The sequence below is a fragment of the Rhinolophus sinicus genome, linkage group LG07, assembly GCF_036562045.2.
Source record: "Rhinolophus sinicus isolate RSC01 linkage group LG07, ASM3656204v1, whole genome shotgun sequence".
NCBI classification, from domain to species: domain Eukaryota; kingdom Metazoa; phylum Chordata; class Mammalia; order Chiroptera; family Rhinolophidae; genus Rhinolophus; species Rhinolophus sinicus.
The window spans coordinates 33,208,492-33,232,401 of NC_133757.1; the positions used below are offsets into that span (position 1 = coordinate 33,208,492).

General features: G+C 39.0%; 1 protein-coding gene across 21 annotated transcripts in view; it reads left to right on the top strand.

Moving 5' to 3' along the window:
* SGMS1 (sphingomyelin synthase 1) overlaps positions 1-23,910 on the top strand; it is a 254,474-nt gene that overhangs the window by 200,538 nt on the left and 30,026 nt on the right. For 19 of the 21 annotated variants that reach the window (XM_074339427.1, XM_019738682.2, XM_074339432.1 and 16 more), the window contains one exon: positions 15,717-16,569. In XM_074339427.1, coding sequence (XP_074195528.1) covers positions 15,929-16,569 — 641 coding nt within the window. In that variant the 5' untranslated portion in view covers positions 15,717-15,928. Of the gene's footprint in view, positions 1-7,360; positions 7,433-15,716; positions 16,570-23,910 lie in introns of all 21 variants that reach the window. The other 2 variants (XM_074339420.1, XM_074339425.1) reach the window with 1 other exon arrangement.

Here is a 23,910-nt window from a genome sequence, read left to right on the forward strand (position 1 = left end):
CTACCTGAATTATGATGTCCTCATTGTCAGGCATACATAGTGCTTTAATAGCAGGTATTCAATACAACAACGAGTTTTAGAACCAAAAATCCTCCTTGATTATTTGGAAATAACAAAGTACTCCAAGTTCAATCCTTTATTCTCCCACTCTTATGGATACTGGTTTGATATTCCTTAATAATGGATAAATAACCATCACGTGCATACTGAGGTATTAATTAGGAGTAAGTGCTCAGATTTGCTAGACACTAGTAATGATTAATTTCACTGATTCATTAATTCAATGGATACTTATTAAGAACTTAGTCTGTGCTAATGCACTGAAATTTTGGGGTTCAACTATATATTTTCACACAAGTGTGGAGTACTTCTAAATAAAAGTTTCTGATGAGTACACAAACATTTCTTTGAGTAGGTCTTAGGTCTGATGGGATTGGCTCTGAGGGGTTGGTTGGGAGGAGGGAGAGAGCACCAGTTAAGAACAAATGGTAGGATGGAATTGCAAGTTGCTAAGCTGAAGAAGGCATGCAGGAGGGATAGGGTTAGAGAAGAGCAGGGTTCGGGTTTTTTTGGACACTCTTAACCTAGTTAAGCAGGAACCATGGTGGATGCATCCCTGTGACTCACAAAACACCCAAGACATAGTAGGTGCTTTATGTTTGGTTTTATTTTGATTCAGTGATTTGGCTTTTATAAAAATGTATACCTTTCAGTCCTTAGCTCTTTAGTGCTGGCTGTATTTGCACCAAAGAGAAAAGTTTATTAGGATTATAAATGGAAGATAAACTTGAGCTATGTCTTTAGTGAAATTGATGTGCCTGTCGTTTTGCCAGTGTGCTTTGATAATCTGTTCTTTGAATGCAGATCATCGAGTTCCTTTAATGAACAGGATCTGTCTATTATATACTTAGTTCTATACAAGCAGAACTTATTGCAGGTTATGAGGACATTTTATTATGTGTGTTGCGTGATTCCTCTAGCATAGCTACGGAACATGATCCAGGTATGGAATAGACACTTAGGAGACTGCCACTGTTGTTTTATGGTAAGAATGTAGTTTTCGGAAACAATTTGGAAAGGCATTTTTGGCACTTCAGGTGCTAAATTTTACCCCTCCACCTTATTGAGAAATCCTGTTCTTCAAGATGTAGTACATAATTGCTGTTCTTAGTCATTTTTCCAATTTTGATCTTCATGACTGGTGTTTTGTCCTTTTACAAATTAAGTCCATGTTTCATATTGTCCCTTGCTCCTTGTTTCTATTTTATAGAAATAACCCGTGACATTTGAAAGTTAAATTGTTTGATCTCATGGTTTACATCTTGAGATCATTTGACAAGATTTTGAAGCACTTTTTAGTGAGCTATGCCACCTTCCCAGGTTATGATAACATAATGTTCTCATTGTATGTGAAACTGACATTTTGTCAAATGCTTTGGGTGTTAATGCCTACAGAGTTTTGAAAAAATGAGCATGATATTATCAGGGCATAAAACAAAACTACAGAGGACAGTGACACCTGCAGTTCTATTTTAGTGGCTAGGACCTGTTAGGTAATGGAGTCATTAGGGACATGCCATCGTGATACTACTGTGTTGTTTAGATGTGCCTATAATTTTTTATTCCAACCAATGTCTCAACTGATATTAGGACACAGTAATGAACAACTCATCTATAAATTATCTAGAAGCTATTGGGAAACATCTGTAAGGTCCCATATTTAGGCTGTAGTTCCCACTAGGATATGCTTAAAAATCTGATTAACATACTACTGTGGAGGATTTTGGTAACTTTGAAAAGTGTGAGGGCTTAATTTTAGGTGAAAGATGGCTCCGTATACACTTTGGGGGGAGCGGGGAGGGAACCCTTCAAGGATTTTTATTTTAATTCATTGTGTAAATATGAAACTACAATTTTATTCGCATACTTTTGGGTTTATAATATAGCACTGATTAGGTTTTTTGTTTACTTTGTTTATAGCAAAGAATAAAAATTGAGGAACCTCCGTGAATCTTCTCTTTAGGTTTAACAATTGGAAAGCTACTTCCTTTTATATAGGTTTAAGAAATCAAGTTCTTATAGAGGCTAACAGGGCTCAATGCTCTTTTCTTCTACTAAAGTTAAGTCTAAAAGGAAAAAATGATCTGATTAAGGGAAGTATGTTTTCCCATCTGAAAATCATAACTATATTTCTTTTTAAAAGATTACTTTTTTAAATTATTGATGAAATAGTCTATGGATTTTATGTATTTATTTATTTATTTTAATAGGTAGGAAAATAAAGTGAGTTATTTTAATAGTTATTTAATAGGTAGGAAAAAGTGAGTTTTAAAGAGGGTAATCTGGCCAGTCTCACACTGTGAAGAATCTGGAACGAAGACCTATGTTCTTAGAACCAAATATAGTTGACTACTTTCTTTCACTAGTATTTATTTTTTTCATTCATGAAACAGATATTTATGTTGAGTGCCTGATATGTGCCAGGCACTGTCCTTCTCCTGGGGATGCACTAATGAAAAACACAACAAAGGACCTTCCCTCATGGAGCTTCCATTCTGGTAGAGAAAGACATTCAAAAAGTAAGACGATGTAGGTAAGAAAATAATCAAAGAAGGCCTGTCTGAAGAGATAACGTAGGAGTGGAGGCCTGAAAGTTGAGTGGAAGCCAATAGTGAAAAAACAGAATGAAAGTGTTTCTGGAACAGTAATAGCATGTTCAAAGGCCCTGAGGCAGTTAGGAACTAAAAGAAGACTAAGGTAATTGAAATGTAGTGTGCAGTGGTCGTGCTTGGACATACAAAGGCAGGGAGGGTCAATTAAGCGTGGTTTTATTCCAACAGTGGGAAGCATTGCAGGATTTCACAGGTGGGAATCACATAGTTTAAGAAGTTGTCTTTGCTGCATTATGGAGATTGCAGTTGGAGTTTGGATGGGATAGTAAGCAGAGAAGGAGCATTGAGGAGGCTTTAATTCAGATGAAATGTGGTGTTGGCTGAACCAGGGTGGTTACATGGAAATGAAGAAAAGTCGATGGATTCATGATTGCTTCAGAGGTAGAATTGGCAGAACTTGGACCATTGGTGATACTTTAAAAAAAAATTATGGTTCTTTTTCATCTTTGTCAACTCCATAGCTGAAAAATGGCATCGTACTATTGTGTTCATTTTTCTTTTCTTTTTTTTTTTTTAACTGATGAGATTGAATTTTTTTCCTCCACATTTGTTGGTGTGTGTGTGTGTGTGTGTGTGTGTGTGTATGATTGACCTATTTGTAATACTTATTTCAAGTCTTTTTCTTAACTGATTTTTAAGAGCTCTTCATATTTGAGATCTGTGACAGATGATAAAATATTTTATGCTATGTTGTCATTTGTCTTCTAATTTCATTTATGAAGTATTTGACTGTTTTTATGGTTATTTGTTTAAAGCTATGGTTCACACACTTGGTGTCACATTTTTGTTAATGCTATAGAGTTCATAAGTGCATGTGAACTTGAAAAAACACTTTATACCAGGGGTGCCAAAAAAGTGTATACAAGTGGACACTTTGGTCAGCGTTGCTCAAGCAGTAGTTCGCCATAATCAGAAGTGTCTGGACACTGACGGTAACCACTTTGAGCACCTCTTGTCATTGCAGAAGTCAAACATGACTTGTATTCATCTTTTGTTAGCAGTATATATTGAGTATTACAATTTTAATATAGTTTTCCTTTCTTAAAACGTGTATACATCTTTTTTGGCACCCTCTGTATATGACTCATTTTGAACTTATTTCGGTATAACAACAGTGATGCATATGCAAAGCTTTTTAAGAGTAAAGGAGTTATTTCATCTAATGCAGAATATCCTTAGCTGTGCTTGTTCAGTTCTTTTACTTACTCTTTATTGTTTTATCTATCATACTTTTGTTATCTAAATTTGCAACTTGTGTAATTTTACATAATATCTTTATATTTCAACTGTCATCATTGATTAGTTGCAAGGGTCTAATTTTGTTGCATTAGTTATAGTTGTGGAAGTGAAATAATAAAGCTCACTCAAGTTTTATATAAAGACAGGATAAATATTTACAGTGATTGTCTTAGGGTTGGTCCTTCTGGTAAACAGTGTGCTCTTTAAGTTTTGGCTTTTGTATTTCTTTGAGGTCCTACATCCTAGACATGGCCCTGTTTAGGTGAGATTGCATGGTAGCTCAGCTATGCCGTTTGCCTGAAAAGCTCTGGAAAGGCCATGTTGCAAGTCACTAGATGCACATTAGAATCACATGGGTGTAGGAAGAAGGAGCATCAGTCGATGGTTTAGAAAACAGGGGTTCTAGTTCTTGTAGTTGTATGGCCTAGTTGTATTGCTTAGGCTCAGAATCTCTGTTGGAATATATGTCCAAAATCCTGTATAGCTTGGGGAAAAGGTGCTGGGATGAGTATGTAATTTCATAGACTTTCTGCTGCCCCCTGGTGGTATTCTACCTTAGTGCAAAGCTACAGCTGTAGTCCCTTTACAACTCCAGCCTGTGCTCCAGTGCTGGCCAACGTGGTGGGTAAGGATCATCATCCCTTCTCGGCAGCTGAGCTTTGGTGCTATCAACCATCTGTCAATTGATAAAGAAGCTCTGTAAAGATGGGCCCCGGAAGTACGGGAAAATATCAGATAGTTAGAACCAAGAAGCCATTCTCAGTGGTGACTGGAGAGTTGATGAATATACATTGTTAAGAATGAGCAAAACTGCTGTCAGGAAAAAAACTACCAAACATACTTAATGCATCTTTTTGAGTGTGGAGACAGAGATAGAGGAGACCTACACTTGCCTTCCTTGAAATCCTTGATTCTGTTTATGTCAGGAGACCAGGAGAAGGAATCCCGGGGAAGGAGGCAGGGGAGCCATTTATGGGAGAAGAAAAGAACACAGTGAGAGAACATGGATCATGCCTTCATGACAGGATTGCCCAGAGGACGCACATTTAAGTGCCATCAATTTAGAATTTACCCCTTTAGATGCTTTCTGGTCTGAAAATAGTTTGAAGTTGTCTACCAGTGAAGTAAGTGTTAGAATTTTATTTTGGGATATAGACTTGAATTTGATTTCGCCTATGTGAGCCTATGAGTTGCTTATTTTGAAACATAGTGTTAGCCTCCAGGGTCATGTAACTTAAATTAGCTTTCCTTTACCTCAGTGAGTTAAATTTATTTTTGTAAGTGCAGGTTTAGAAGAATTTGGTAGACTTTTTCTCACTAAAATGCAAAAGCTGTGGTTACCCAGCTAAATGGGTATTTCTAGTCCTTAAAGGACTATAAAAACTTACTTCACTGTAAATAAGACTTTTTATTTCATATTAATCGAGAAATTGTGTTTCTTTCAGCCTGCTAACAAAACTAGGCACTCCTCAATTTAAACACCAAAGGTATACTTTAAATTAGTTGCATTTTATTGTTATGTATGATGATTGGGGCCCCAATCAGTCTTCCAAAATGCGTACATTATTAAAAGTGGTCGCCCTTCTGTGTAAAATCATCAGCACACATCTAATAATTTCTAACTACTGGGTAGCAGATGCGTTCTGGGAGAAAAGTAGATTAGAAACTGAAATATCAAATTTTCTAGGACATTTTGATGTCATATGAGACAAAGGAAATATGTTTGAAATCTGAACTGCCTTAGGAAATCAGGGGTAATGGTTACTGTATATAAAATGTATCTAAACTTTATGGCATTATTATCCTCATTGTTTATATAGTATTAAAGAGGCATCACCTACTACAATAGGTTGACCAAAAATACAATCAAAATTCTTGTAGATACTGTAGGGAGGGAAAAAAAATATTTTTCCTCTACCCCTTTTAGGTTCTCTGGCTGGGGCTCCATAGATTAGACTGACAAAAGGCAAATTAACAGAGAAAAACAAGTTTATTAGCATGTATGGAACATACACATGGGAGCACTTAGCCATGAATAACTCAAAGGAATGGTTAACTTATTTATACAGAATCTAAACAAACAAGTTTTTAGAGAAAGACAAAGGAAAAGGAGTTTAAGCTGCTAGGGGCAACAAATGCGGGGAGGCAAATATGTGGAGAAACTCATGGTAGAAAAAGGCTAGCTTTAGCACAGTATGCGAGATTCCTCTGATGTCACCTCTGGGCTAGGAAGAGTCTAAAGCAGTCTCCAGAGATTTAATTGCTGCCCTTCCTGGTAGAGAGGGGAAGGGGAATGCTTTTACAAATTTATGGCCTCTTTTAGGCAAAGAGGTAAGGGCAGAGAGCTTTTCTTGTGTCTGCTTCTTCTCAGTGCCTTCGGTTCAAAAAGTCCTTATACCTAACAGCTGCTCTTCAATACCAAGAACAGTGTCTTCGTGCTTTCAGCCCCCAGTGGCTCTTCTGATTAGGGACAGAAATACCAGTAAGGAATTTCAAGGATAGCGATTGCAGGCTGTGGTCTGGGGAAGGTGGAGGAGAACATATTGAGGATGGTGAAAAGCAGGATGGGAGCTAGAGCGTTCCTCAAGATGTCTTTTTCTCTTTTCCTTTAAAATAATACAGAATAATAATAACAGAAACATATTTTGTATTTTCAGCCATTGTTCTTGGACACTTGTTGAACCCTTTCATTTGGGCAATTCATGTCCCATTGAGTTCTGAGACATTTCCTTGAACGATTTTCTTAGATTATAACTTCCCTCTGTTTTTTTTCTCTGTTCTTTCTTGAGCTCCTACTATTCACATATTCAACTTCCTAGGTTACTTTTTTAATGTTCTGACCTTGTCTCTCAGTTTTCAATCTTTCTTGTTCTGCTTTCTGATTGTTTTCAACTTTGGTTTCTATTGTTTCTATTTCGTTTTTCATATTTAGCATGAATTTCCAGGAGCTTTCTTTTTAACACTCTCTGAATTTTTTGTTATTTGATTATCTCTGAGAATGTTAACAATAGTTTTTTAACGTTATCAATTCCCTACTTACTCTGTTTCTTCCAAGTTCTTATTTGTTATTTTTTGTTTTGGTCTGTCTTGTTAGAAGTTTTTGAAATGTCTATGATTTTTAGCTATCCATTCTTATGTTAAAGGAGGCACTGAAAATGCTGTTTGGCCGTCTTTGCATGAATGGAGATTGTTCATATGATTTCAGTATTAGATGATCAGTGTTCTTAGGTCTCATATCTTAAAATGTCAGGGGTTCCCTGAAAAGGTGTATCTGGTTATTTACCTGGAAGTTGTCATCCTGGCTCCCAGTATTCTGGTGGGGAGGGGGGATGTCTGTTAAGATACAGGGCAAGAGGACATCCAGCTTAACATCTGTTTGCAGCTTTTGTTTAATTCCTTGTTTTGAGTATAATCCCCTAGTCTAGACACTCTCCATTTCCCTTTTCCAGAGAATAAACTTCCAGTCTTTCCTGGTGTTTGGGAGAGGCAGTTGTTCAGCCTTGCAAAGTGAGATCCAGGAGGTAACTTCTTTCTACCAGCCCTTCTATTTTTAGCTCCACTTTCACCCCCATTTTGTAAAGTACCTACCTGTGCCACCAATTCCTCATCCTTTTAAGGCTTCTGTGATGCAAATCGGAACACTTCTCATCTTTCCTCTTTCCTGGCTCATGGTTGTTTTCTTGGGTCTGCTGAGTTAGTAACCACTAGTCCATCTGCTTCCCAACTTCCTAAATTGAGATGCTTCTGTTTCCTGTTCCTAATTCGCTTTGCCTTTTTTTGTTTGTTGTTAATCCCTGGACTATCATTTCAGGGCAGTTTTAAAAAATAATGGAAACTAACTCATATGTTCAATTAGACATCTTTTTTTGAAAATGATTCATCTTTTGATTGACTGGCTTCAGTTTTCTGTTCCCCTCTTCCTACCCCCTCCCACCCCCACCCCCCAAAAAAGAATACATGGGTAGTGGATTGCTTGAGTTTTTGCTATTTAAAAAAAACCTGTCAATTGCCTTTAAACTTATATACTTTATATATTTTGCTGATTTCTTTTCCTTTTTGACCTCCTTTAACCTTTTGCCTTCTCGTGCCTTTCCTCCTGAGGTATCAGCTGGTTGCAGGCAAAAGAGAAAAACTGGGATTTTTCTGTACCTTATTTTAACACACTTGTCCTTTTTCTTTCTTTTTAAAAAATCTTGTCTTTTTCTTTCATTATAGTCTCAATTTTTTTGTTTACCTCTTCTATGTGCCCATTCCACAGCCTCTTCAAACTCAGTGCTTCTTGTTGTCACACTTGTCAAATCTTCCTCAAGGTGGATTATTTTGTCATGTGGTTTATAATTTCAATTGTTTGTTCTTCCTCAGTAGAGATTACTTTTTTCATGGGAGTCCTGTGAACTCTTGATTGTTGAAGGGTTTCTAAGCCACCATTTTGCATTTATTCTCTCTTGTGTTTGCATTAATTGTTTGGCTTGGAAATCCCACACCATGCAGGTACTGTAAATTTGGAGTCTGCATTATCGTATGCTAATTTCATAGGTCCAATTTTTCTAATCTTACAGGGATCCTTGCTTTATTCAAGGCAAAGGTCTTTGTTCCTGTTCCCTGCTTGGATCTGGCCTCAGGCCACATCCTCTGCCCCATTCTGGGATCTTAAAACCCCACCTCCTGGCTGCTGGGGCCCAAGGCTGGTTATCCATCCCTCTCGGCTATGTGTGTTGTTAGCTTGATCTTTCCCACTCTGGCTTTGAGATTCCTCTTTTGATACGTGGGAAGTTCCCTCTCTTTATTTTGAAATGGTTTGTGGTATTAAAATCTAGGAGTTACATTTGTGCAGGTTTTTTTTATATGCTTGATGTATAAAGACACATCACTGGAGCCGTGTTATGGAATGAGAAGCCATCTCCTTTGCATTCTCATTTATTCGTGTGTTCAACAAAGTGTGTCCTGTGTGTTAGGGTCTCAAGATTCCAAGTGAGGCTGGGCTTTCTGAAGGTGGCAATTCTAAAAGTACAAAAATACAAGGTAGGAAGGATATTCTAGACAGAAAGGACATCTCGCAGAGCGTTGTGCAATGAATGGTGTGTGAAGGAAACGACTCCTACAGTTGAGGTTAGGTATAACACAGTGCTTGCATGAAAGGTAAAGGTAAGAAATAGGCTGGATCATGGGAGGCCGTGCTGCCAAGCTAAGGAGTCTGAACATTGTCCAGAGATCAGTGGGAACCATCAAAGGTCTTAAGCCTAAAGTGAGGAGATGACATTATATACATAAAGACCCATTAGATAGCAGCATGGAGGTGGGTTGCTATTGAGTCAGACTGGAGGCAGAAACTGAAGCGGAAGGAAATGGGCCATAGGAAAAGGGGAGTGCATCTGAGAGCACCTTCAAGGTGGAATCTGCAGGAATTAGTGGCCAATTAGATATAGTAGATGAGGGAGAGAGAGAGATCTCTAAGTGGCCATAGTGTGGGTCAAATTCAGTTTGCATTTATTTTGTCTGTTTTAGCCATTTAAAAAAATTAAGTTTAAACTACATTGGGTGTGGTTTTCCCTATTCTGTGTGCATGGTCCTCTCCATTCCCTATTCTCTGCAACCCAGCTGGGCTTCGCTTGCCCCGTCCCTCAGGGCATCTGAAGTTGAGAACCTGGTGGAATGACTTCCCTAGACAGCTTATTCTGGGGGTGTGAAAGGAGACAGGGATGAGGCAAGACTAAGGAGTGGTGGGGGTAGGGTGACCTCATTCCTCTCCTCTGATGCTGGCTCTGTCACCATCCCCAACCTCCAGCCTCCACTCCTACCCCCAACCCCAATCTCTTGACTGACCACTGTTGGATTCTCTGCAGAAAAAAGAGGAGGAAAGGAAGGACCTCGACTTTTCCCCTCATAGATGCCTTGAAAAGCTCCTGTGATGCATGTACTAAATGTCATGTCAGATTTCTAATCCTGATTGCAGGAACGCAGGATTACTTTTACTTTACAAATAAGTAAACTGAGGCAGTTTAGGTAAGCCAGACTGCCAATATGCTTTTGAATACTGCATTGAAGTTTCTTAAAAACAGAGAGAGGATAGTAAAGCATGGCTCGTCCTTTTTCTAAGCCATTTGACTTTTTTCGTAGCCCTGATGCACTTGTATGATAGAATCAGAGGCACACACAATTTTGTTCTTCTTGCTGAACAAGCATAAAGTAGAAGGATTTTAGGTCTCATTTTTAAAAAGCAGTCTGGAAACAAAGGAAAGGAATGGAGTGGAGTGTAATGGAAATAGAGAGCCTGTGTAGCCTTTCCCAGTCTTCTCGGGACAGATGAGATCACCACTGTACAAATCAGCTGGATGTAAAAGCCAACAGAGTTTGGAAACATTGATTATGTCCTAACATTCTTGAGTGCTGTTAGAGTGAGTCTGTGTCCAAGGATTACAGATTAACTAGATGAATATTAAATTGGCTTGGCTGGTTTCAGACTTAGAGAGGCAGTTAATCAGTTGAGTGGGAATATGAGTAGATCATCTTCAGAGTTTTGGTAGTTGGGTTCAAAGAATGAACCCCCAGGGGAAAACTATAGTGATTAGTTGTCATTAGGGCTCTGCAAAGTTTTCCTTATTATAATGACAACAAGGCAAAGTTTCCAAATTGTTCTTTTACATTTGGCAGTAGACTGGGTAGATGGATGTTGAAGAAAATATAGATGATAGAACAGCTGTACTTCTGATGGTCTGTTCTCTCTCTGGGATGATGGGAAATATCTGAGACTGGAATTTCTTTATGTAATTAGGTTCAGATTTCAATTTTATTTTTGTTGGTGGTTTGGGTCATCTTCTAGGACCATTAGTTTTGGGAATACAAAGGATTTGGGAACCTAATTATACACAGAGGGCAAAGGTTCCAGTTATGTAGAGAAATCTGCAAGTCCACTTCGTATTTTAAAGGAAAGCTAATGTAGGGAACATCAGTTTTTAATTGTGCAGTGCAGCCTGTGTTTAAAAACATAGCATATGCTTAAAAGACAAATACACCTTTTCTTATCCAAAGACAAAATAATATGTGTTTATCAGAATTTAGAAAATACCGGAAAAAAAATAAAGCAGGAAATTATTTTATAATTTTATCACCCAAAGGTAGCAGAAGTCTTTGATATACACCTTCTGTACTTTTTTCCTGAAGGTATTTGTAGTACATGTGTGTTTACAAAACATTTTCTTTTCCTGTCTCCATTCGATCTTTAGTGGATGTGAATATTGTGTTGTATAATGATGTGTTTAATGAATTCTCACTATAGAACTTTTAGGTTGTTTCTAATTTTTTGCCATAGTAAATGATTCTTTGAATTTTCTGGTTAATAAATATTTACATTCCATCACAGAATGACTCAAATGGAGGCTCAGGGTATGGGAAATGGCATTAGCTAGCCTTGCTGGTGGTAAGACTTTCCATGAAAAGGATGAGACAGTTTTGTGTTTCATATTATAAGAGAACAGTTAGAATCTTGATTTATAGTATACAATTGAGGTGGCTGGTTTCTTGTCAATGTCATATCTGCTAATTTTGTCAACCCCAAATCATCTATTTTTCTCTGGAACACTGAGACTTACTACATTGGAATGGGTCATTTTGGGAGGAGGGCATAAAAAGGGAGGCTGTCAGTTGGGAAAGTTATAGGGCAACTGCTAAGAAAGAATGTATTTCAGATATTGTGAAATCTAAGTCTCAAACATCATTAAATAAACAAGGCATGGAGGAGACCACACGATGTCATCACACTAGGTTCTTCCGTCAGCCCGAAGTCTAACAGCCGAAGTGGACTGAAAAGCATGTGTGTGCACCTCAGCATGCTCTTCTTTCTTATATCTGAACAAAACAGGTCAATGTATACTTAGTTCACGATGCTGTGTCATAAGGGCTGATTTTACTTGCTAACCAGAGTTAAAATCGTGAGTGCTGCATGCAACAGCAATTTAAAATAAAGGACAATATAAAGGTTAAAGCATCAAAAGTAATCTAAAATTTCCCCAACTGTGTAGATTGAAATAAAAATGTAGGTCCTTCAGCTGAGACTGTGTGGTTGTTATTCTAGCCATTTTTTCTTCACATAAAAAAACAGTTTAATGAATTCTGCCTATTTAACTCTTTAAATGACAAAACGAAATCTACAGCTAATTAGACTGGTTTGGAGAAAAATATTCAGGAGCTATCCAAATTGAGTTAGAGAAGAATTAAATACCTACCTCATTGCCCTAAATGGTCCATTAGGTTATTACTGACTTTTATGGAAAGTTCTAGTAGATGTAAAGGCCTTCATTTGGACTTGAAGTATTTACAAAAAGGCATTCGTCTGTTTCATAATCATTTCTTGTTTTGCATTGCTCTTTAACGGGGTACCCATAGGTAGTTTTCTATGATCAAGTCAGAGCAAAACATTACATGCTCACCAAATTTTGATCTCACATTAAGTTTCTTAGACAAGCTAGTAGAGTGAAATCAAGCATATATACCCACATTACTTTTGCTGTTGTTTTTAGAGATTTGATGCATGAATTTGTACTTCTGCACGCACACCTTCCTTCTTTCATTTGCCAGTATCATCATTTAGAAACATCTGGAACTTCCCCTTGGTTTCTTCATTGACAACCCAGCTATGTTTGTTCAGTCTTGGTATCCAACGTGCCGTAAAAAAATAAGAAAAATCCAGTTTTTAATTTCATAACACTCATTTTAAAAGTCCACTGAATCTTCAAAGAAGAATAAATTGCACTCAGTATAATAATTTTTTCCATTTTATGCACTGCTTTATGTTTTCCAAAGCATTCTCAGGTCCATGTAAATTCCCTTAACTAATTCCATCCAGTGGATGGAATAAATTATTCATTATAGGAAACTGAGGCGCTAGGTTTAGAGTACAAGTTAATGACACAGCAAGCATTAGAACTCAGATTTTCTGAGCAATTACTCCATGGATAATTGTATAATATTATGTATTTCATGGTATTCTAATTCTTGAAAATTGGTGTTCAGTGTATAATTCATATGGTGGCTTTTTGCTTATACAACGTCTTATTTCTAGACAATGCCAGATAACCAGAAAATATAATAGATTCTTATTTAAGGATAAACAAATATTCAAAAAAGATTTGTTTAGTGATTGTACTTGGTTAATGTTTTTTTCATTACCAGGATAATAGCTTTAATTAGTTTTTCTGTTGGAGATCTGGCTTTGATAATTTAACTATAAATAGTTTGTAGCGTGTCATGGCATATTATCTGATGGTATTTATAATATTAAAGAGTAAAATATCTATTTTAAGAATTTGAGCCAAATCATATTTGGCAGATTTATTTTTTATTTAGTTGAGGGCCAATAGGAAACCATGTTGAGTGTAGAATCTATAGTGAATATGCTGTTGTTTCTGCTCATTATTCTGTACGATTCCATCACTTTTTAAAAGGCTTTTTTAGATTGTCCTTTAAATATATGCTCAGGTCTGTGAGGACATTGAATATTTGCAGCAGGAAAGCCCTGACCAACTAGCCCCAGGGCCAGCTCTTTGCTATGTATGAGATTTCAGACAAATCACAATCTCACTGGACTTTAGTTTACTTATATCTGAAAATTACAGCTGAACGAGAGTTCCAACACCTCTTCGGTCTCTCATATTCTGTCGTGTTTTATTATAAAGAGTGTATGTACGGTTGTTACTCTTCTATTACTTCTTCCAGTTCTGAGAAATACATCTAATGATTTGAGCTATGCATTATTTCTTAACATTCTCCCAGTAATGGATTCAGCATGGCTTTTCTGCGTGATGGTGATGGTAGCTGTTTTCTGAGCCCAGTCTAATGTATAGTCTGCTGGGTCTAGATGTGAAAACACTTTGCCTTTCCCTTTTCAGAAATGCCATAGTGTATTCTGAATTGAGTGTGTGCGTCCAGGGGAGAGTCTCACCTCGCCTTCTACAGCTGGGCTAAGTCCTTACCTCTTAGCAGTGGCCTTTGAAGTACTGAATAGCCGTCTAACAGTTTACTTGCATAAAAATGAGCTTTCTCCCTTTGTACCATTACAGCATCAGCTGCAGGATAACAGCAGGTATGTCTTTATTTTCGAGCTTCAAAGCTTGCTTGAAAAATAAAGGGTGGTTTTCTCATGAAATTTGGAAGGCTGTTTTTACTCATGTGTATCGGAATAATTGGGCTTTTGAAAATGCCATTTGGAAGTGGCTGCATCGATAGATATTTATGATATGTCACTACGGGCCCAGTTGGGCATGAGAAAGGAAGCGCAGGACATTACAGAAAGAACAAGACGTATTTCTTGGAGTAATTAGCATCTTTCATTCCTTTTACATGATTGGATTGTCAGAATAATAGCAATCCTTATGAAGACAGGTAAGGTAGTTGTTAATCCTATTTTCCAAAGGACACTGACACTTGGAGAGGTTAAAGGACCTTGTCAAGAAGGGAACTACCTAAGTTGGGTCCCAACTGCAGGCTCCCTCACTCACACTGTCTGTGCTCTTTCTACCACACCATGCGTACAAAACAGTTAAATTGCATTATGTGTCGCAAATATTAGTGATGCGGGAAATGAGGGAGGGGGAAAGGATTGTAAAGTAGAATAGTCAGGAAAGGCTTTGCAGAGAAGGACCTTGAAGACTAAGGGAAGAGCCTAGACTTGTTGAAGAGGAGTAAATGGAGCATTCCAAGATGGCGGTAAGCACAGGGATTCTTAAGGAGGGAACGATTTTGTTGCCCTAGTTATTAAGGGAAGCCATTTACTTCTCTGGTCGTCTCTTAAGAGTTCCTCTGGTTCTCTGATGAACTTGCCTTTGCAAGATTAGTGTTCCTTCATTTTGATGGAGGCTTACAATGCCCGTGTGTGTGTGTGTGTGTGTGTGTGTGTGTGTGTGTGTGTGTGTGTGTTGGCCTATATTGTTTCCTACCATTTGATGTTTTTCTATTTTAAAAACTATCAGTTAAGAGGAGCTTATTTGACTGTTCCCCCATACTAATACTAGTTAAGTATTTTAATGAATAATACACTGAACTAGGACTCAGAACCTTAACTTAAAGCTCTTCGATGCAAGCTGCCACTTTCTGGAACTTAGTTTCCTCTTTTATAAATGAGGGAGTTGGGTCACATCATTAATTTTTACAAGGTGGGATTCCACGAAACGCCCTAGGGGTTGGGGGGTAGAGAGGTCACCAGAGCAGGGAGGACCCTGGCCTTTTGCTCCACCTGTGTTTCCACTCAAGCAACGGCATTTATTACTCTGTCATAGATTTAGGGTCCAGGCGCATTTGGGAAAAGGGATTCATTGATATTTTGTGTGAAAGAATATAAAATTGTTGGACCAGATGATCCTAAAGCTCAGCATTTCTATGATATCTGTTAAGTTGTTGTGTGTTATATACATTTTAAAAACCTTTCTTCGCCAGATAGAATAAGAGGTTAAGCAGACTTGCCATATTCTTTCAGGTTATTTCAGGAAGCGTGTAAGTGCAAAGAGAATCGTTGATCCATACCGAGCAGTGTCCAAAGCACTTCTGAAATATTTCTTAGAAAATACACCATTGGAGAGGCTGTAAAACATTTCCCCTTTGACACTGTTTATTGTTAGGTCCATTTAAAGCCCTCTCAGGGAAGACTAACCAGTGAATCAGTGGTCCCTTCAACTAATAGTACATGTTTGAAAACTATAGACTTAACAATAACTGGTTTTCCATCTTCCTTATTAATATTAAGTTTTTGCATTTTGGGCAGGGGGCATTGTTTTGGAAGTCCCAATGTCTTGTCTTTTTCTCTTGCCTCTGCAGAAGGAAGAATCTCGTTCAAAAATGAGGTGAATAGATGCTCAGGTCCTCAAGAGCCTGGACAGCTATATGAGGTGTTTTAAAAACTGCCCCGACCGTCTTGCCACCCAGTCTCTTGTCATGAGGCCTGACGGGATGAATGTGCTGTGGCGGGCCCGCATCCTGCCCTGTAGGAACCGTGACTGCTGACCCACCGAGCGCAAGCTGAGGACTGCATGTCATCTGCCAGTACAATGAAGGAAGTGGTTTATTGGTCACCCAGCACGGTGGCTGACTGGCTGCTGGAGAATGCTATGCCAGAATACTGTGAGCCTCTGGAACATTTCACAGGCCGGGACTTGATCAATCTAACCCAAGAGGATTTCACAAAACCCCCCTTGTGCCGAGTCTCCTCCGACAACGGGCAGCGTCTCTTGGACATGATAGAGACCCTGAAAATGGAGCACCACATGGAAGCACACAAGAATGGCCATGCCAACGGGCACCTCAGCATTGGCAGAGACGTCACCACCCCGGACGGCAGTTTCAGCATCAAGGTCAAACCCAACGGGATGCCAAATGGGTACAGGAAGGAGATGATCAAGATCCCCATGCCAGAGCCGGAGCGCTCCCAGTACCCCATGGAGTGGGGCAAAACGATTCTGGCCTTTCTTTATGCACTTTCCTGTTTTGTCCTCACCACAGTGATGATCTCGGTCGTCCATGAACGAGTGCCTCCTAAGGAGGTGCAGCCTCCACTACCGGACACGTTTTTTGACCATTTTAACCGGGTGCAGTGGGCCTTTTCTATTTGTGAAATTAACGGCATGATCCTTGTAGGACTCTGGTTAATTCAGTGGCTGCTCTTAAAATACAAGTAAGTAAAGCAAGAAACGCTCAGATTTGGGGATTAAGGGGTGTGCACTGCAGATGTCTTGTATTCATTATTTGGAAATGAAATTTGTCAAGCAGTGGAGATAAAGCATGTCATCTCCCACCCCTTTTTGAAGCCACATACCCAACGAAAGCTCTGGCAGTTTTAAGAAAAGGCCATGTTTATTGCCTTCTTTCTACAAGGTTTGTACAGAATGGTGAATAGAATTGTTCGAGATGCTGTTTTCGAACAGCATCTGTTTTCATGTCACAGGAGAGAAAACCCACAGATACCTTCAGAGGGCGCAGGCTGTTGAACCACAGATAAACTTTCCAACCTTGGTGTTACTATCTCACGAAACAAATTGTTGACAGTTGGCCTAAGCACCGTGAATGGCGGTACAGTATAGCTTTTCCCACACAGAAGCAGACCTCTGGAACCTTCGTAACATGTGTTTAAAGAGGTTTCACACATAGAATTCAGAACAGCTATTCCAGAGTGGCTTGGGCGTTGGGACAATGACATTCTCGGGGAATGACTTTGTTTAGGTAGGTGGAATGCAGATGAACCTGCATGGCTCTTCTGGAGTGTGTGGCAACTAGCAGCAGTGTGTGGCTGTTCCATTCCCGTTTCTCTGGATTTTAAATAGGCACCTTCTTTTAGTTTCAGGTGGATCTAAAGTGGCTTTCATGTCCCCAGCTCTAAACTCAGCACAGGTCCCCTCAGGCAAGCTGTTTATTTGGGTTGCCTGTAACAAACTAAGCACCTACTCCCTCGTCACTGATGTCTGGTTTTGCTATTATCAGAACATCTTTATGGCTTCCATGCAGAGGACTTGGAAACTGGCTTGTTAAGGAACTGAGTTTCTCCGTTGTGTTGAGTGTCTGTGTTTCGTGACCCATAGTATGGTTGAAGGTTAAGGAAATCATCTTAAATCTGGAAAACAAAATGCAGACAGTTTATGCTGAATATGATCTGACAGAAAAGATGAGTATTTTCCTGGTATGTTCATATGGACTGTGTTTTTCACCTTATAAACTACATATCTGCAAATGGAAATAAGAGCAGTTCCTGACTGCCAGGAAAAGAACTATAACTTGTGTAAAGGAAGTTGTTTAAGTGGCCACTGTTTATTTTGGGGCTGGTTTGGCAATCCTAGACTAAGCTAAATTTGAAATAGAAATGATGATCTGTGCTGCATTTGATTTGGTAGAAGACCCTTTTTTGTTTGTTTTAGTGTTAAGAGGCTAAATAAATAGGAATAAGCTTTGGAAATACGAGATGTTCATGAGTTTATTAATCACATTCTTTTGTGGCTGCCATTCTAATTCAGTTTCTGCTTTGACTTTTAAACTTTTGACTTCTAAACTTCTTTTCTTAAAAACACGTTAGAAAAAAATGCCAGTGTTTTTTCTTTAAAAAGTCAAGGTCAACTAAATTATGTTTCCTGTGTTTTTCGTGATGTTTATTGTGTTGTTTAGGAGAGTTTGTTTTCTGGTTTTTTATAAAAATTTTTACATGCAAGCAAATAGTTTACTGACCCAGAATAGAACTTTGAGTAAGTCATACCATGCATGAGTCCAAATATTTCACAAAACTGTGACTTTTAAATAATTTTATTTTTGTTATGGGAATAAAGGAAGGTCCTAACCATAGGGTTAATTTATTTGAAATATATTACTGCTTATATTTCTCTCAGCAGGGACTTTTTCTTATATCTGTTTCGCTTTAAGCGTTCCATTTGTGTATTTTACTGGTACTATTGCCAATACTGTATTCACTTGTATATTTAAATTATTAAGTAGCAATAAATCAATTAATTTGTGCCTTGGACAAAATTAACCCAGTGCTGGGTGGTGTGGGTAAACCTTTAAATCTCAGGAGCCTAGTTTTTCTAACAGGTAAAAAAAGGGGCCTCTCAGTTTAGGTGATTTCTGTTGTTCTCTACAACTATGTTTTATTTGATTCTAACATGATCGAAATGGGCCAAGTATGTTTGAATACTATTAGCTGCAGAGCATTTTTTTTTTTTTTTGTCCAGAATACACCTAACTAAGGATTATGTCAAGTCCTCTCTCTGGCTTCCATGTTGGTATGCTAGGGACATGGGGAATGGAAGCCACCTGTTGTCACAGTAATCCTAAGCATCCCCACCCCTATATTACTGGGCCATGTCCCTGGTTTTCCATCTCCCTCCGTTGACCTCTCTTCCTTGCATATGGCACACCAGACATGTAAGGAGTAGGAAGAAAGATGCAGATTGACATGCCAGGCAGTGGGGATTGATGAACCGCCTTTCCCTAGCTCTGGTAAAGCAGACTGAAATGTTCTTTCGTGTCAGAGACCCCTTGTTTCTAATTATTTGCCTGTTGCAGTATAGGACTTTTATTTATCCAGCATGTTGGGGAAATGGATCTTTCTGGTTCTGGAATATTCTGTTTAACAGAGAGTTCACCTCTCCCTCCCTCTTTTGTGCTTGACTCTTCTGAGTCTTGACCCTTTACCCAGCCTCCACCATGAGACTTACCACTCAGGAGACACACTGTACACAACTCCTCAGACGTAAGCCTGATCGGCCAGTAATCCCAACGGGGAATTTTGCTTTGATTTTAAGAGTCTTGGGACCCTTAAAGAAATCAGCCTATTCCTTTTTGCTTCTGTATCTTCTACTTTTTAGAGAAGAATCAGAGGCTGAAACTGCACAGGATGACTTATTGAGAAACGAGATCACTGGGATTTGGGCAACATCCCCCAATAACACACATTTCAGCCAGATGTTTGAGGGGCTAGGAAACCTTAATGCTGAATCTGACATTGTGACATTTGGGTCTATCCTCAGGTGGTATGCAATTGTCCTTTACTGTTAAATGTAAGTTTTGGTTTTTGTACTTATTTTTTTATTTTTTGCTTCCTTTCATTCTTACCATCTCCCCCTCATGTCTGTATGTATATATGTTTGTATACACATATATGCACATGGGATCGCCATGACATTGCATAGTGGAAAGCAACAATAATGCCTGTCCTTGAGAACTTTTTGATTTGTAAAATTGTAAATAATGTTGTCTCCCCATTTAGAATTGGACTTGCAAGCCAGTGACTAGGAAAAATTCCTGGGAAATCTCTGCATTTGTGTCAGACTTCACTGCAAAACAGGTATCCCTTGTTTTCAGAAAGCATGATAAAGACTATGTTGAACAGACTTCGTCAGGACTTGTCGTGCATGGCTAAATCATGGCTAACACATGGCTCCTCTGTGTGATGCGCGTGGCTCAACTCTAGTAGGACATTGTAAACACCTGGCAAAGAAGCAGGCCAAGGAGCAGGATTGTAGAACTTCCAAGTCAAGGGGTTTCTCGCCATCAGAGAAATCACTGTGACTTAGTGTGGCGATCGTAGTACCTCAGACTCAAACTTGTCCGAAAGTAGGTTTATCATCGTTTTCTTCCAGCTTCTTCCTCCTAGGTGAGTAGTGGCATTTCCTAGAAACCTAGCTTTTTTTACACAAATGCTGAGTTCTGTCCATTCTAATTTCACATTCATTACCTCTTTCTGTTCCTACCTATTGAAGTGTAGTGGGTGCTAAAACTCCTTATCACGGAGGCCCCACTCCTCAGCATGAAGCTCAGGGTTCTTCGTTATCTGGCCTTGATCTGTCCTGCGTCATCCTTAGCTACTCCAGTCCACAGTTTCCCAGGAACACTTGAAGCTCGTACCATATCCCATTCTGTGCCTTCTGTAGGTCTCCTTCACTGCAATATTTTAAGTTCCTTAAGGAAAAAGACTAGATCCTATTCCTCATTAATCTTTATATCCCACTGCCCTGTACAGAGTCTGATACAGAGAAAGTGCTCACTTAAAATGTATTTATTCATTCATTCCATGTGTATTTACTGAGCAACCTTCTATGTGCCAGGCACTGTTGTAGACCCTGGGGGTGCTGCAGTGAGCAGAGGCCACTGATGTCTCATGGAGCTTATATTCTGGCAAGGTTAACGCAGGCAGTAAACAAGTGAATATATAATACCAGGTACTGATAAGGGAAATGAAGAAAACTAAGCATAGAAAGGGTGAGAAAGTATTGGGGATAGAAGAGAGGGGCTGGTATTTTAGACAGGGTGATTGCAAGATGCCTCAGTGAGGTGAGGTTGAGCAGACACCTGAATCAAATGAGGGTGAACACCATGCAGGTCTTTGGGGCCAGAGCAGCCCAGACAGGAAATAGAGCAATTGCAGAGTCCCCGAGGTTTATTTGAGAACAGCTGGAGGCCTGTTTGGCAAAGTGAGCTGCGTGGAAAGTGGTAGCACAGGAAATCAGCAAGGTGTGGATAGTGGATCAGGTAGGGCATTGTCAGCCGTGGCTAAATAGTTTGTATTTTGTTCTAAGTCATTAGAGGAGAATGATATGAACAGACTTATATTTTAAAAGACTCACTCTGGAGTGAACAGTTGTGTAGAGTTCTAGAGACTGGTGAAACTGTCACTGAGTAGGTTCTTTGAAAATTGATCCCATGCCAAAAGGGAAGGAACTGGAGAAGGGGAACGGTGTTGGCAGATCCTGCGTAAGACCTGCTGTCACAGCTGTGTTCAGAACTGTTTCTTGGGGCTTTGTTTGTCCTGCAGGAAAGAATAGATGCAATTTTCCAGTGTGGCTTTTCTAGGATCACACTCTTGAGAGTACTGGGATGGATTTTTAGATGTTTGGTGGCACTATGTATCTTATATTCAAGAACCACTTAGGAAAAGATTTATTTTGTATTGTAACCTTTGATAAATGCTCTGGCTTTGGGGGCCTTATCTGATAGGTGGGTGTCTGCCAACATAAGAAAGTTTATCTACAGCACTTAGCTCTCTTTTATGAATGCAATGTAATTTCCAAGGGTATAATTTTGTGCTGATTGGCAACTGCTGCTCTCAGATGCTAATTTGATTATTTTAGGTTTGTTTTATTCAGCAGATAGCCTCTCCACTAACATTTTTTATCTTTCGTTTTACCCCATTGTAATTCCATCAGTGTTTCTTTTCACATTAAGTTGATTGAATCAAAGTACTTATCTTTTTCCTCTTCTAACCTCCAAGGTAGTTTATAACCACAGTTATTGTCAACATTTCTTCAATTGTTTTTAGGTCTTTGATGGTTATGATTAACTAAAGTTCTTAAAAGCTCTTGGTATAAAGCATTTGATATGAAGCAGGTCTCTCCAGGTTCCTGTTCAATAGAATTTATTTTCCAAGTTCCACAAGAGCCTTTTCTTAAGGCTGTTTTATTTTATTATAAATTGAGCTTATGCTGTGGACCACAGGCTACTCTCTAATGGAGCCTCAGGGCATCTTTACATTGAGTTATTTATCAAGAATTGTTGAAGACTGCATGCTAAAGAATGCTAAAGATGCAGCAGCACCGCAAAACAAAGCTGCAAAGAGGTTATCTTCTGAGGAATTTGTTCTCATTGTAAAATCTCAGTTTTTAAAAGTATGTGTTGTCCAAACTCTATGCAAGTATAAAACTCATGAGGACAAAAATTCCCTCATGTTCTTGAAGCTATTGGGGGTTATCGATTCCATTATTTAATTGGCTGATAAGCTGTCATACTCCTCTCCAGCAATAAAGCAAGATAAGAGCTCAGGGAGAACCTCTTCCCCTCCTTTCTTCTTCTTCAACACGTACCCGCATCTGTTATGTGCTTATTCAGAGTCTGTTTCTTTTCATCCATGTTGTCAAAAATCATTATCATCCTATTCAAGTGGCAGATTCCAAACCAGCTAATATTTGAGTAACAAGAAATTTTTATATGCATCGTATCATGTGATCTAATCGCTCCTCAAAATAAGTAGTGTTGTTCGCTCTCAGTGAGGAGAACTAAGACTCAGAGGAGCTATTGACTTGCCCGAGGTCCCACATGGTATATTTTGGGGATCGAAGGCAGTTCAGTATAAATTCAGTTTAGGTCATGGTATAACAGGCACCTATCCTCTGGAAATACAGTTTCTTAGTAGGTATAGTGGTATCGATTCTATGTGCATAGGACAGATAGAATAAAACAAGTGTTTGATAATCAGGTTTATGTGTCATATACCATCTGGGACACACGTGCATTTGCCCCAGAAGGGGACTGCCACCTCTGAGAGCTTTCATGTGTTGCTGTTCCACCATAGTATATAGAAAATGTACTTAGCTCTGTCCTGACTGCTGTCCTATAACCCTATGTGTGACATGGGACCTCCTCACTACTGGTCTGGGAAATCCCCTGCACCACCAACTTCCGTCATGATTTTCCCCTGAAGACCGCTGACCAGGAGTGCCCAACCTTCTTCTTTCCCTTTCTGTTTCTAGTAAGTTTTCTCCTCTCCCATTAATTCTGACCCATTGTCCATCTGAGCTGTAGAGCCTGGGTTGAAATCCTGTTTTCTTTCATTCCCTGGGGAACTTCCCTGTCCTGTTCCCATACAGTGTGACCTCCAAGGCTTTCGCAGGCCTCTGCTTCGCCTCCTTTTACCAGGGGCACTATTCTGAGCGGGGAAGAACAGTCATTGCAGGGGCTAGGTGACAGATTCAGCCCCAGGCTGTGTCCGCTTCTCTGTTGTGGAGTTAGGTAATTGGTGACCTTAGTGTTTTCAGTTTCTAAGTTTTACCAATTTAGGTTTCAAGACCTAAATACTAGCTTAGCCTTAGGAATTGAAGGGAAACTAGATTCATCCTCTATAGCTCCCTAAATTTCAGTAACCCTCGCAATCTGGCTTTTAAGTTACCATAAATATTATAAGGGGAAGAGAGAAAAAAATACATAGATGCAATACATTAGTTTTCATGAGTTAAGTTTTATTTAGGTTGGTGCAAGAGTAAGTGCGGTTTAAAAGGTTAAAAATAATTGCAAAAACTGCAATTACTTTTGCACCAACCTAATGTAACACTAAAGAAAATTAAGTAATAACATGTTGTTAGTAGGCCGATTAGAAGACAACGGTAAACAAAAAGAAGACAAAGGTAAAAAAAGAAAAAAAAGATACTTACCAGTATCATGTTGCCAGAGGTAAATATTAATGGTAATATTTGGGTTCACATCCCTTTTAAAATTTTTTTTGGGTGCTCATTTATTCATAATATATACAGTACATGTGTATTGTTAAATGGTCTCACATTTGCCTTATATTTTACAACATGCCCAGGGATTATCTCTTTCCCTCTTCTCTTAAACAACCACCGGCCTAATTATTCGTGATCTGATGTAGAAGTCACCATATCTGTCCCCTACGGCCTGTCAGTATGGTGACTGTGGCAGTTAAGCATTCAGTTATCCTGTAAATCTTACTAGTTTAAGATCATTCTTTCCCTCCAGCCACCTA